The 15566-nt window shown below is 36.3% G+C and overlaps 1 protein-coding gene across 1 annotated transcript in view; it reads left to right on the forward strand.

The window, feature by feature from the left end:
• RIMS2 (regulating synaptic membrane exocytosis 2) overlaps positions 1–15566 on the forward strand; it is a gene marked incomplete at both ends in the record, with an annotated part of 276924 nt that overhangs the window by 137415 nt on the left and 123943 nt on the right. The window contains 5 exon segments of the mRNA XM_083359700.1: positions 5937–5984; positions 8157–8287; positions 10224–10395; positions 10671–10824; positions 14150–14176. Of these exon segments, the coding sequence (XP_083215826.1) occupies positions 5937–5984; positions 8157–8287; positions 10224–10395; positions 10671–10824; positions 14150–14176 (532 nt within the window).

Genomic DNA, 15566 nt, shown 5'->3' on the forward strand with positions numbered 1-15566 from the left:
TTTCTAAGACATGAGTAACAGTGACTAGAACCTCACATTCAGGAACAGCTGCAACAGGCACATCAAATTAATCCAATGCAAAAGTCCCCCGGCTATGGTTGCCATGTATTTTTCAAGCAGGAGTCACGAGTCCAAGAGGATTCTCAGATTGTGTATCAGTTCTGTTTGGGAGAGTCCTACTCCAAGATGAAAAATCACCATATCCAGGGTGCCTAAAAACTCAAAGCCACTCAGCCTTGCCAGCCTTGAGTTGCAGCCTGTTCTTCCCCATCCAGACCCTCACAGCCTCCAGACACTGGATGAGAACTTCAACAGTATCCCTTATATGGCCAGATATGGAAATACAAACCTTGAGTATCATCATATTGATGTTTTTTCATTTTGTACCAACAGATGGTCTCACTCAATGGTTTTATGTAGATATTAAAATAGTATGGTGAGAGGTGAGTCCTGAGGCATCCCATATAGGAACAGTCTAGGGCTAAATCTTTCTTTGACACTGAGTTGAACTCGCCCCAGAGGAAGAGAACCAATCTCTGAAGGTATTCCAGAAATATATAAATCTGTGAGAGATACAGAAGGGCAAGGAGGGATATGCTACCTCCACCACAAGCCCTCCATTCCTCAGCTGATGTTAATGTAATGGATTTGAATAGTCTCTGAGTTGGGTATCATCAATATGCCGATGATACCCAACTTTTCTTTTCGACCCCAAACCACCCCAGTGATGCCCTCGCTGTGATGTCCCGTTGCCTGGAGGCGGTTCGGGTCTGGATGGGGAGGAACAGACTTCAGCTCAACCCTGACAAGACTGAGTGGCTGTGCATTCCGGCATCCTGGGACATTCAAAATGTTCCATCTCTTTCTATGGGGGGTGAGCTTTTACCCCCCGTGGATAGGGCTCGCAACTTGGGAGTCCTCCTAGATTCACGGCTTACCCTAGAAGATCATGTAGTGGCCGTGACTAGGGGGGCTTTTGCCCAGGTTCGCCTGGTGCGCCAGTTGCGGCCCTATCTGGACCGGGATGCCCTGTGCACGGTCACTCATGCGCTCGTGACCTCTCGCCTTGACTACTGTAATGCTCTCTACATGGGGCTTCCCTTGAAGACCACTCGGAGGCTCCAACTGGTACAGAATGCGGCCGCGAGAGTTGTCTTGGGAGTTTCCCGGTACTCCCATGTTACACCTTTGCTCCGCGAGCTGCATTGGTTACCAGTTGTCTTCCGGGTGAGGTTCAAGGTCTTGGTTATGATCTTTAAGTCCCTACATGGCATGGGTCCGGGGTACCTCGGGGACCACCTGCTGCCGGCTTCAACTCCCCTCCGCCCTGTGCGTTCCCACAGAGAGGGCCTCCTCAGGGTGCCTCCGGTCAGGGAATGCCGACTGGCGGCCCCCAGGGGGAGAGCCTTCTCTGTGGGTGCCCCGGCTTTGTGGAACCAACTGCCGGTGGAGCTCCGGACGGCATCGGACCTCCGAACTTTCCGTCGTGGTCTGAAGACACATTTGTTTGAATTGGCCGGTCTGGCTTGATGGGGGAGCTGGGTTTTAAATTGTCATTTTAGATTGCATTATTGTTTTTTAATTGGGCACTGATTTAATCTTTGTTTTAACTTTTGTATAGTATTGTATTTTTATTTATATGCCCTGTGAACCGCCCTGAGTCCCCAGGGAGAAGGGCGGTATATAAATTAAATAAAACGTAAACGTAAACGTAAACGTAAACATCTTCATAAATGACCTGAATGAGGGGATTGAAGGGGCATTCATCAGATTTGCATATGGCACCAAGCTGGGGAGAACTGCTAACAATTGAAAAGACAGATTCAAAAAGGTTTTGACAGATTTGGGCCCTATCCAACAAGATGCATCTCAATTGTAAGAAAAGTAAGGTCTTGCACTTAGGCAAGAAAAAACAAATGAACAAATACAGAATAGGCAGTACCTGGCTCAACAGTGGTAACTATGAGAGGAATCTAGGAACCGCTTAAGTATGAGCAGTATGCTGCAATTGCCCAAAAAAACCAATGGACTCCTAGGCTACATCAGCAGAGAGATAGCATGAAGATCACAGAAAGTGACAGTACCACTATATACAGCACTAGTGAGGCAACACCTGAGATACTCCATCCTGTTCTGGTCACCAGAATACAAAAAGATACTGAGGCTGCATGATGAATGCCTAAGGGAACTAGGTATGTTTAGCCTAACAAAGAGAAGCTTATGAATAACGTGATGGCCATCTTCCAATACAGAGAAGAGGGGGTTGATTTATTTACCATAACACCTGGGGGAAGGACAAGAAGTAATGGAGGGAAACTTGTCAGAGGGAGATTCAATCTGGAACTAAAGAGGAATTTCCTGACAGTTTCCTGAAACATCAAAAAATCTGTGCTAGATCAATGTCACTAAAGCCTAAATACTTCCTGAAAAGCATTATGTTTGATGAAAAGCAAACCCTGCATACCAGCATAAGAATCCTATCTCATCTGTGAAACATGGTGGTGGCAATAACATGGTTTGGGCCTGCTTTGCTGCTTCTGAACCAGAACAACTAGCCATTATTGATGGATTCTGAATGATGAATTCTGAATAGTATCAGCAAATTCTACAGGAAAATGTCAGTGTATTTGTTCATGAACTGAATCTTAAGAGATAACAGATAATGATCACAATTCAAAACATACAAGACATTTGAATAAAAAATAGTTAAAGTAGAAGTTAATGTTTTGGAATAGCCAAGTCAAATCCTGACTATAATCCTACAGAAATGCTGTGGGAGGATCTGAAATGGGCAGTTCATGTGAGGAAGCCCATCAACGTTCTGAGTTAAAGCTGTTCTGTAAGAAGGAACAGGCTAAAAGTGCAGTTGTTGGAAACATTTAATTGCAGTTATTGCTGCAAGGGTTGACCACCAGTTATTGAAAAGAAAGCCCTTCACATACTGTACTTTTGGCATTAACAAATACAGTATAGTATGTATAATTTTCCTCAATAAATAAACAAACAAGTATAATTAGTTCGCTTGTCCAAAGCATTTAATATAGCCTTTTTTTAAAAGAAATCTTGACTTCCTAGAATCCATTTAGACTTCCCATTTAGTCTAAGTCTATTAGAACGTGCAATTCTAAAATGAATTCACAATATTGATTTATGTTTAGAGACAATCTTGATCTCTGGATACTAAACCTTGGTAGTATCTTTTTAACTTTTGCTAAAGTTAACTCCAAAAGCTCATTAGTTTTTGGAGACTGTTTTAAGATGACCTTTAAGTTATTGACAAGCTTCACTTCCTATGAATCTTGTTGGAGAACCGTTGCCCATTACACTTTTAGCAATATTCTTAAGAATATTTGGGACACTGATCTTCAAATCAATCTAGGTCTGGTTCTCAACTTCTTACTTGATGGTTTTTTTTTCAAGTGGGTATGTGCCAGCGTACAACTTTTCTACCATCAATGTTCTGAATTTTTTTCTGGGCTTTCAGCTTGGCCAGACTGGGCACATTGCTTTCTGCTAATGGAACATTACAAAAATATTATTAGCTATTATCAGGAACAGCTCAATATAGGAAGTCCTTGGTTAATGACTATTCGTTCAGCAATTGTTTAAAGTTACAATTGTACTGAACGTGTGGTACTCATAACCAGTCCAAAAAGTTCTGGCTGTCTGAGCACCCATATGACTGCAATCTGAGTGCTTAGTAACTTGCTCACATTAAGAAAGTTTTCAGTATCCCACCATTAAGAATTTGCAAAGTTCCCTGACAACTTCCCAAAAGCAAAGTCATTGGGGAGGAACACTGTCCATCACTCTAGTAATTCTCCCCATCTCCAGCCTGTTCATGTTCCTGCTGCACCTCACCGACCACTTGGAGGCTCTCCCTCACATGGCAGCAGCACCTACCTGCATGCTTGTGAGCTGCCTGGAACTTGTAACTTCCTGCTGTCTTCTCCTTCCTCCATAGCAGAAAATTATGTGGAGGTCCTCGCTTAATGATAGCAACAGGTATGGCCGTGATTACTGTTGCTAATTGATGCAATCATGTGACATCACATTTTGTGACTGCATCACTTAGCAATGGAATTTACAATTCCCATTATCATCATTAAGCGAGAATTGCCAGTGGAATCTTTGGGCCGTAAGCTCCTTTATTACTCTCTATATGGGAAAATTCCTGAAGAGATTCCCTGACACAGTGCGAGTTCTATTTGCTATTTCTCTTGTCTTACAATTAGTTGGATATATTCTCCCGGTTTGCCCAATTGTGTTCTTCCATATGTACCATCTCACCCTCCTTGTGTTTGAAAAATTGTATTAATTTCTTATACATATGCACAAACATATATTTGTTTGTATTTGACTGCTGGTTTTATGGCTGTGTTTGATTTGCTTTAATGTGATTTGATCTGATTTGATGCCTGCCTACCTCTTCCCATCCCTTTAGTTCATGCATTCCCTGCTCCCTTTGTGGATCTGGGATTTGCAATTTCTCTTAATTTGACTGAAAGCTATTTAGAGAATTACAACTCAAGGATTGAAAATGAATGCCTTGCTTTTCCTTTATTTCATACCTTTATTTCATACCTTCATGCCTCAACCTATACTTTTAATTCTCCCCGCTTTCATGCTATGTCTGTTTTATATTGTTGCCAGGACACAGAATATCTCACCTTCATTATCCTGAAGCTACCATTTGCTCCTTCAAATGAAAAAGAGAAAGAAAACTGTTGCGAAGAGAGAGGCCATAGAATATGCAGAGACTTTCCCAGTGTCATTTTTGAAACTGACAATAATCTGCAAAGCAGCTTTTTCTAAAATGATCTTGAACATTAAAATAAATTGACAATGGTATAAATACATGTCTAATGGATATATAAATAAATAAATAAATAGGTATCATAAGTGCCTAATGGAAGCCATAAAGATGGTGTAAATTACATAATTTGTGTAAGAAACATCACCTGCTGTATATAGAATCTGATTTGCATATACTGTATGTGTGTGATGACCTAATGACATGTATGGCATCCTCTTGTGGATGCCCAATTATAAATACCTCTGAACTATATGAAGAATTCATTTCCTTATTTTTTTCCAAGAAAAATTATAAGGAAATATATAGATAAATAGGAGATAAATATATACAGTAATATAGAAATTACAGCAAACGTGATTAAAACACTTCCTGAAATATGATTAACAATTTATTGGTTTTATCATCCTCCTAATAAGAAGGTACAAATGTATAAAGATGATCTTTTAATAACGTAGAGATTATTGAAGTGAGCTAATGAAGTGCATTTTTATAGTTTAAGCACTGACTCAGTATTATAAATAAACTGTACCACTCCTTTGAAACTATTAAAGCAAACCATATTAATTGGTAGCATGCTAAAATAAATTAGTTCATTGAAAGTGCTAGTGAGGCCCCATAATGAGTTTCACTATTAAATCATTTTAAGGGCCAGTTGTAAGGGTAAACTGAGGTATTTTCATTTATATTCCATGACATTAGGTAATATAATCTGATATACTCTAATGGGAGACCAATTGAGATTAATGGGATTTAATTTCAGTTGAGGGGTTATAACTTTGCATCATACTGTTTTTTAAGTGGCTTTATTTTAACTTGCATTGTACATAAAGAAGTCTCTTACTAAAGGGATTGGAAAGGACCTGAATATTAAACAACTGTCTTCAGGACATGCCAGTCATAATGTGAAGCAAGTCAAATAAAAATTTTATTAATAGAGGAACATAACAAATGTTTACAGATTTAATACATCAGTTTTAACACTTGCTTTTAAATAAATGTGTTCTTGGTGTATGGCACTATTTAAAGTTGTGTGTCCTTGTTTTAATTTTGGTCTTTTAGTTTCTAGTGTGTTGTCTTTTTGGCTTTGTTTTACTGCTTTTTCTTTAATTTTGCTTACCAGAGCCAAAGCCTTAGTAGAAGAACAGCGCCTTTTGTTCCTAGGGTTCAGGTAAAGGCTTAATCTGCCTGACAGAAACTAAAGTTGTTTTTTTTGGTTGTTGTTGTTTTCTTGGAAAATGGATAGTAGGAAAATGTCACAGTTGGTCCGTTTTCCCATTTTAATTTTGAATGTGTTGTTTTAGACCATCTTAACAAATATCATATTGTCTTGTGTACAGCTTGAAAAATATTGCATGGATATTAGAAACCTACATTGAAATTTAAAGAGACAACTAGCTTTTAATTTTGATTTTATCTATCTATAGACATTAATAGATATTAACAGTAATAATAATTTTGAAACTCTTCTGCAAGTGTGTACCTTGAAATAAATAATCTGTTCTTTTGATATTTGTTCTTGTATATTAAAGTTGATGTCTCTTTAAATCATTCTCTTTTTTGCATTTTCTAAATGACATTTCCTTGAGAAGATGGGCAAATAAATTTGTCCTCATCTAAGAAATTTGTATCTGCAGGCATTTTAAGATGTTAATTGAAATTGTGAAATAAAAATGATTATAATTTTTTGTTGTGAAGTTTAGTGTTGATTATATTTGCCTGTTTTATTCGAATACAAATTGTTTGCCCTTTCTCATTAGTTATTTCTTAAGATACTATAGATTAACCAACCTGTAGATTGTATAAGAATGTCATTATGCTTATTTTGCTTTGCTGCATGCTTTTTTATTTTATTTTATTTTGAACATGAAACATTACTCATTTTTATAATATTTGGTGATTTGGAATTTAGACATGATATGTATAGTTCAATTACTAATAAATCTAGCTTAGTTGAGCAGTTTAATTCTCCAAAAATAGTGCTTGAGAAATATAATACTACAAGCCACTAACTTGGAGGTTATTAAAATCAGGCTACATTTGAGCAGTATATAGTACAATATCTGAGTTGAGATTAAGAAGTTAGCATGGCATATTTTGATTATCCACAAAGACATTCATTGGATCAAAACATTTTGCAATTATGACTGCATTATCCATCTGATATTAATGAAAATAACAAGTTACAGGTAGTCCTTGACTTACAATCGGTCACTTAGTGACTGGTCGAAGTTCCAACAGATCTACCTAGTTGGGTACTAACAACCTGGATTTGAAGTTCTGACAGTTGCCCCTTCCCCCCTGTTCATGTGACTGCAACTGAGCTGCATTTTTGGCCATTTGCAGCATCCTATGGTCATGTGACTGAATGTTATGACAGTTTTGCTGAAAACCAGGATTTACTTCCATTTTTTTGGCAGATGGCACCTTTAGTGAATTCTTGGTTGTCTTGACAACCATGGTAATTTGCTTAACAACTGTGGCAAAAAAGTTCCTGAAGTTGGATCAGTCACATGACCAATCTGTTTTACAACCACCATGAGTTACAACCATGATAGGCAGATTTCATCACAGTCATAACTCGAAGACTATTTGTAATCCAATTAAAAGTGGCCAGACATAGTTACACTTTTCCATATAATGTAGGAAAGGACCAGCAGTCCATGAAGAAAACTTCTACTTCATTCAAAACTACCAATTATCTTAGCGGAAGAGCGATAAACTTTTTTTTTCATCCTGCATTTGGTTTTAATAATTGTAGATCAGGACATATCTATATGGTCATTTGACTTTAAACATTTTTCTATTTTTCTATCTTAGCAGAAATTAGTTTGGTATGTATAATGCTTAGGCTAGAATAGCTAATTATTTGTTTACAACTTTACATGAATTTTAAGCTATTCCAAATTTGGGAACTAAAATTTAAGATAAGATTTTAGAGGAAAAGAAATCTAGAGCTATGTAAGGGATTAAATAATATTTTCAGTGTGCAGAATGGGGTGGTAAAATGATCACTATGTATTTGAAGAAAATATCTGTAAAATCATTTTACAGATAGATGATTGTATTGTATAAAGTCCATAGAGTTCACAACCGTATTTCAATGTCCAAAGCATTTAATATAGCATTTAAGCACTGTGTGCTTTAAATGGAACCTTGACTCAAACCTATCTATAAAACTCAGTGGCATACATAGGTTTATACTATCAGACAGCCAAATTAGAATATTCATTGCAATAATAATATACAGAGTAGATTAAGCATTTCATTTATCTTACATTTACTTATTTTACCTAATAATTTTTTAAATTTTTTTTGCCTAATTCATAATTTCTCTTTACAGATAAAGTTGTGGTATGACAAAGTTGGCCATCAATTGATAGTCACAATATTGGGAGCAAAAGATCTTCCTTCAAGAGAAGATGGGAGACCAAGGAATCCCTATGTTAAAATTTACTTTCTTCCTGACAGAAGGTACCATGAACAGAAAGCTTATATGATTAGATGAGGGAATTGTTACAAATGAATTTCTGTGAATAATAGCTGATAGAATATAAATGTATAATATATAATGATACAAATCTGTTAAATATTAAAGGATTTTATCAGGGCAGATCTGTTCACAATAATGAATTGCCATATCCCTTATTTAACCCTTAAGTCAAAGTGAGGGAGTGAATGAATGAATAAATAAAATAAATAAACACATAAATGAGACGCATTGATGTGCTTCCTCAGATTATTGTCTTTATGAATTATTCCTGTAATGTACATGTTTATCGGTGTGGACAGCGACTGGTTGAACAAGTTCCATTTCCAAAATCAGTAATACATCATGGAGCACTGTCTTTGACCTGAAGGGATGCTTAATGGGAAACCTTGCTGCTTTCATTCACTGGGATCAACACATGGAAGATTCCAAACGTTGCAAAGCAGGGAGAATCTAAGAGACTATGGTATTCTTGTCCAAAGTTCAGGACAACTCAAGTATAGTAAAAAAAAAACTATAGAAGGGACTGTAGAGGGAGGGAGGGAGGGAGGGAGGGAGGGAGGGAAAAAGGAAGGAAGGAAGGAAAGAAAGAAAGAAAGAAAGAAAGAGAAAGAAAGAAAGAAAGAAAAAGAGAGAAAGGGGCAAAAGGATTTTTATTTCCCATATCTATTATTTCTTAAGAACAATTACACAGTTATTTTTCATAATCTTTTTATTAATTTTTAGAAATCAGTCTTACTGTACTTTCAAATGGTCATTGCCAATTTGTCCTTCTGTATTTATTTTCACCCTCAGGCCAATAAAGTGCTACTTAAATTAAAACATAATTCTTTTTCTAAGAATTCTCACTCTGTATTACATTACAGGTGTTATATTAAAATATTTTGAAATAAAATTTAAATACTACTTAAATTTAAATAGTATTTATTTAACAAAAAAATTGCATGATTTTGAAATGTTTGTTAAATGTAGCAGTTTCTCTATATTGACATTTCCCAATTTGCATTAATTGTTGCAATTACAATGATTTTAATGTTTCCATTTTGTATGTTGGTTAGGTTCTTGAAGTAGAGGAGTCTCAAGGTAGAGTACTAGGGTATTAGGCGTAATAGTTAAACTTAGACCTTTGAACATTACTAAAAATGTTAATGGCATAATATTTTTGTCATTTACAATAATATATTCTTTAGATTATTTGCTAGACATTATTCTGAAATGAACACTTTCAATACTTGCATATCTATTTTGTAAAATGTTTCAATTTATCTACTAAAATCTGTCATGTCAAAAATATTGCTGATGTTTTATAACTCTTTTGATTAAAATAGAGTATTTTTTGTGGAGTGGAAGTTTTTAGTGAAATGAAAGAGGGGAAAAAATCTGCAGCAAATAGCATCTGATGCCTATTGGTAATCCATTGTTAGTATTGTTTTGATAGTTGAGTTCAACTTATTTTGGAAATATTCATGTGCTTCAAACATTCAACCAGTGTGGTGCATAGTAGCATAGCCATAGTTTTCAGAATATTTGTAGATATTTGTGTGAAGTGAGTGAACGTTTTCAGTGCATAAACTGATAGCTCGTGCATTAACTACTATTCAAGGGGAGCAATTTATGAATATTCTTTATGATGCTTCCTTGACAATAAATTTCCTAAAAATATATCTCTTTGATTTTGGATCAAAGTGCAGAACAGATAAAAATAATTAAATGAGAATCCTTGACCACACTGATCTTGTTTACAATATCCTATTTGTAATAATCAGGATTTTCTACAATTATTGTGGAATAAGTAACTATCTCAGAAGTCCAATTTCAGGAATTTTACAAAAGGAATCAAACTCATCCTTCTCATTAAAAATATTATTTTTACTATTCTTTGTAATATCAACATTTTTAATATGTACTTCTTAATTACAGTGATAAAAATAAAAGAAGAACAAAAACAGTAAAAAAAACATTGGAGCCCAAGTGGAATCAAACATTCATTTATTCTCCAGTTCATCGGAGAGAATTTCGAGAGCGAATGTTGGAAATTACTCTTTGGGACCAAGCTCGTGTTCGTGAGGAAGAAAGTGAATTTTTAGGAGAGGTAGTCAATGCTATTTATTGTTTACAAGGAATAAATATTTGATGTTATCCCCATAGGCACAAAGATACAGTAAATGAACAATACTGCATCACATTAAATTATCCCTTTTTCCTGTTGCAATCTTTTTCATATACTTTGTAACTATTTTTGATGCTGTTCATTTTCCATTAACTTAACTAAATATACAAATACCACCTAGTACATATTTTATATAACAGTTATAGCGCAAATGATGTGTTTTACTTGAACAGTTCTTATTTTATTCTCTTTTTTAGATTCTTATTGAATTAGAGACAGCATTGCTGGATGATGAGCCTCATTGGTACAAACTTCAGACTCATGATATGTCCTCATTGCCACTTCCCCATCCTTCCCCATATTTGCCACGCCGACAGCTTCATGGGGATAGCCCCACACGAAGGTTGCAAAGTAGGTTATAGATTAGTTTGTGTTCATTCCTAATGACTAATTGAAATGCTTTCTTCTGGAGTGCAAATTTATACAATAATAATATAGTATCTCTTCTGTTTTTATAAACTAATTTATCTATATTGTCCACATGTTTGAGAGTCAGGAAAAGCTAATATGGAGAATTCATTGTATATTAGGAAATGTATTTGTTTTCTCTAGTTCTTTTTTGTTCTCTTGCCCATTTATATTATATACAGTATTACTTTCTACCATGTAGCTGTCACAATGCAGTTGTGGCCTTTACAACAATTTAAAAATACAGTTAATCCTTGATTAATGACAGTAATTTCTAACTCCATTGCTAAGTGATGTGATTATAAAACACATCACATAACCATCAATGATAGTTCTGGCAGTTCCAGTTGTGATTGTTCAGTGAATCCCAATCATTAGGTGTAATTGCTGTTGTGACTTCCTGCTGGCTTCCCCATTGCTTGTCAGAAGTTGACAGTGAAAGTTACAAATGGTGATACATGACTTCAGGATACCGTGACTTCAGCCACTTTGAGAATGGCCATAAGTCTCCTTGTTCAGCATCAACATCCCTTCTAATAGTCGCTGAACAAATGGCTGCTAACTGAGGTACTTGTATTGGAAAAATAAATATTTATACTAAAAATTATTTGGAGGATTCAGTCATAGATTTTGAAGGAAAATAATCAAATTGTAATACATTGATTTTTTTAAAAAAATTAAATGATTTGAAATGATTTTTTTAAAAAAATATATCTATAAGATCCATGAATATAAATCTTATATAAATTTAAAAACTTATTTTACATTATGCTTCCCTTCCCTTCACAAATATGTCTAATATGTCTTTCCTGAAATCATTAAACTTCACAAAAATTCCTTGTAGCTACATGTCAACATGTACAGTACAGTATATAAAATATGATTATGTAAGTTAGACAGTAGATTTAAAATCCTTGAACATCACACCAAGATCAGTTGAATTCCTTGACATTTCCCCCTGGACAGAAAAAAAAGAAATAGCAATAGCAATAACATTTAGACTTATATCCCACTTCACAATGCTTTACAGCTTTCTCAACAATTTGGGTCCTCATTTTACTGACCTTGGAAGGATAGAAGATTGAGTCAACCTTGAGCCAGTGAGATTTGAACGGCTGGCAGTTAGCAATAATCAAAATTAGCCTGCAATACTGCATTCTAACACTGCGCCACCATAGGTCTTAAAAGTTGTTTGTGCCTCTGTTTTATATCCAAGTCTTATCACCCATAGTCACAGTGGAATTAGGCAGTTTATAAATTTAACAAACAAAAACAAATCTAAATTTAGTAGATTATGAATTATGAAATGCAGTTCATACAGGTGAGCAATTCAGTATGTGAAGAATGGAACGTGAGCCTTGTTCTCTAAACCAGACTGCCTCAATCTTTTAATTTAATTTAATATTTGCATTTTACCCTGGAGGAATCCTTATACGGTTAATATTTTAGGTCTCAAGGAACCCTGCATAAAAATTACAAAAAAAATAATAATGAAAAGTTCATCATAAAATTCAGTTCTAACCTACACAATTTCCATTTTATAATATTTACAACAACAGCAAAGCAGTAGGCCAGAAACTGATATGCAATATGTAAAATTCCCCACTATTTCAAGGACCTAGCATTGTGTGATGCATAACATTAAAAAAACGTTTCTCTTTTTGTTTTCAAACATGATCTCATGCTTCTTTTAATTTTTTGCTTTCTTTTGTACAATAAGTGGTTTGGGCATGTTATGCTAATGTGCTTATTTGAATAGATTCCATATGTGGTAACAGAACAGTAGTCCATGAGAGCTCCTTGGTGCTCTCTGAGTTTGCTTGTTTTCTTGCAGACATTTCATTACCCAAATTAGGTAACATCATCAGTGCTAGGGTAATGAAACGTCTGCAAGAAAACAAGCAAGCTCAGAGAGCACCAAAGACCTCTCATGTCAACCCTGAACTACAAATATTCTCCTTTATTAGAACAATAGGTAAAGGTAAAGGTAAAGGTTCCCCCGCACATGTGTGCTAGTCGTTTCCAACTCTAGGGGCCGGTGCTCATCTCCGTTTCAAAGCCAAAGAGCCAGCGCTTGTCCGAGGATGTCTCCGTGGTCATGTGGCCGGCATGACTAGACGCCAAAGGCGCACGGAACGCTGTTACCTTCCCACCGTAGTGGTCCCTATTTTTCTACTTGCATTTTTACGTGCTTTCGAACTGCTAGGTTGGCAGAAGCTGGGACGAGTAACAGGCGCTCACTCTGTTACGCGGCACTCGGGATTCGACCAGCCAAACTGCCGACCTTCCGATCGACAAGCTCAGCGTCTTAACCCACTGAGCCACCACGTCCCTTTTATTAGAACAATAGTCCAGTCCAATTATTCCAGTAGTGAATAATTAGGGAATAATTCAAACTTTCCATTACGGCTTACCATCCTAGATTTTAGAATCTTTTTCTATAATATGATTGATTTTTAGTAGGGTTGAATCATAGCTTACTGTGGTATGTCAATTAGGTAAAAACTATGTTTTCCATAAATACTTTAGATCCATGCAAAAGCACGAACACTTTGAATTGGGACTTGCCATCTGGTTTAGAGGCAAGTTATGACGGCTTTAGAGCTGCCTCATTTTAAAGCTATGGCAGAAGGAATTAGAATACAAAAAGCCGATCGTGAGAATTAAATTAAAGGTGCCTAATCCTGAATCCAAACCACAGTTGGGCATTATATATATCTTTAAGAAATAGAACAATACTTTTAATGAACCCTCTCAAGTCTCATGTAGGTGGCAAAATCAAGAAAGAAGTAACAATGCAATAAAGAGTCTTTAATACTAGTTCATGATAAATGCAGATTCTTGGAAACAATAATAGGAATTTCCCAGGGGTTTTGTGTAGTGAGTTAAGGCAGACTCTCTTTGAAATTCATCAGTTCAGGATTTGGTACCATCACTGCAACTGATTTATTGCAATGTGCTCTACATGGGGCTGATCTCAAAGTCCATTGGGAAGATATAGTTGGTAGAAAATGCAGTGGTTTGCAAGCAGTAAGGGACACTTCTTATTATAATCATGTGTCACCATTAGCTGCACTATTTTCCAGTTGGCTTCCAGCTGCAATTTAAGGTGCTGGTCATTACTTCTAAACTCATAATTCATGTCTGCTCTGTCAAATAAAAATAGTGGTTACGCTTAATTATATACAACCTTTCAAATTAAGTACATTTCTGTTACATGTCAAACCCTCATTTTTTTCTGATATCACTTCGTTTTAACATTTTCCAGATAAAGGCTCATATTCATATAATCCAGGTAACTTAAAAGCATGCCATGTATTGCTTGTGAGTTTTTTTTCTAATGCTATTGATGTGCTTCTGCATATTTGTTGCATTCCAGTTCAGTTACTTATAGGCTGTTTCGATTTTTATTCTGTTTTCAGAAATTAGCCTTTATTCTTGCATTATTTCTAATCGTACAGTCATTGCTAGTGTTATAAATAGTTGGCTAAAAAAATAGAACTGCTTTCTAACTCTTCATTCATTGTGTTTCTATGTAAAGGTAATATACTAATATTGATATTAATATCTTGATAGTACTTTATGAGAATTTGTGTTAAATTTAAAAATCATACTAATATATTAACTTTTTGTTTATAATTCCTTAGTGGTAGGAATTATGGATTGATTATTCTTCCTTTATTGAGTGGTATTAATCATACATTATATGTTTATGTATAGGGACGCGGTGGCTCAGTGGGTTAGGACGCTGAGCTTGTCGATCAGAAGGTCGGCAGTTTGGTGGGTCGAATCCTGAGTGCCGCGTAACAGAGTGAGCGCCTGTTACTCGTCCCAGCTTCTGCCAACCTAGCAGTTTGAAATCACATAAAAATGCAAGTAGAAAAATAGGGACCACTCCGGTGGGAAGGTAACAGCTTTCTGTGCGCCTTTGGTGTCTAGTCATGCCGGCTACATGACCACGGAGATGTCCTCGGACAAATGCTGGCTCTTCAGCTTTGAAACGGAGATGAGCACTGGCCCCTAGAGTCAGAAACGACTAGCATGCATGTGCGGGGGAACCTTTACCTTTACCTATACGTTTATGTATAAAAGGTAAAGGTTCCCCCACACATGCATGCTAGTCGTTTCCAACTCTAGGGGCTGGTGCTCATCTCCGTTTCAAAGCCGAAGAGCCAGCGCTTGTCCGAGGATGTCTCCATGGTCATGTGGCCGGCATGACTAGATGCCAAAGGCGCACGGAATGCTGTTACCTTCCCACCATAGTGGTCCCTATTTTTCTACTTGTATTTTTACGTGCTTTTGAACTGCTAGGTTGGCAGAAGCTAGGACGTTATGCGGCACTCGGGATTTGACCCGCCAAACTGCCGACCTTTTGATCGACAAGCTCAGCGTCCTAACCCACTGAGCCACCGCGTCCCTTTACGTTTATGTATACACTTTTATGTATACACTTATACATAAATCAATTTGGCAAATAAATACATCCAATTTGCTGTTTGTATTAAAGGATCAAGTTAAATCAACCTTCCTTTAAGACCCTAAATGGCTTTGAACCTGGTTTTGTGAGAGACCACCTTCTCTTCTTTCAACTGCTTATTTATCCAGGTTAAATTTCAGGTCCTGGCTTCAGCAGAGAGGCAAACATTCATGCAAGCATAGTGTGTATGTAGGAGGCTTGAGAAATT

This window comes from Vipera ursinii (genome assembly GCF_947247035.1).
Source record: "Vipera ursinii genome assembly, chromosome: 3".
Taxonomy (NCBI): domain Eukaryota; kingdom Metazoa; phylum Chordata; class Lepidosauria; order Squamata; family Viperidae; genus Vipera; species Vipera ursinii.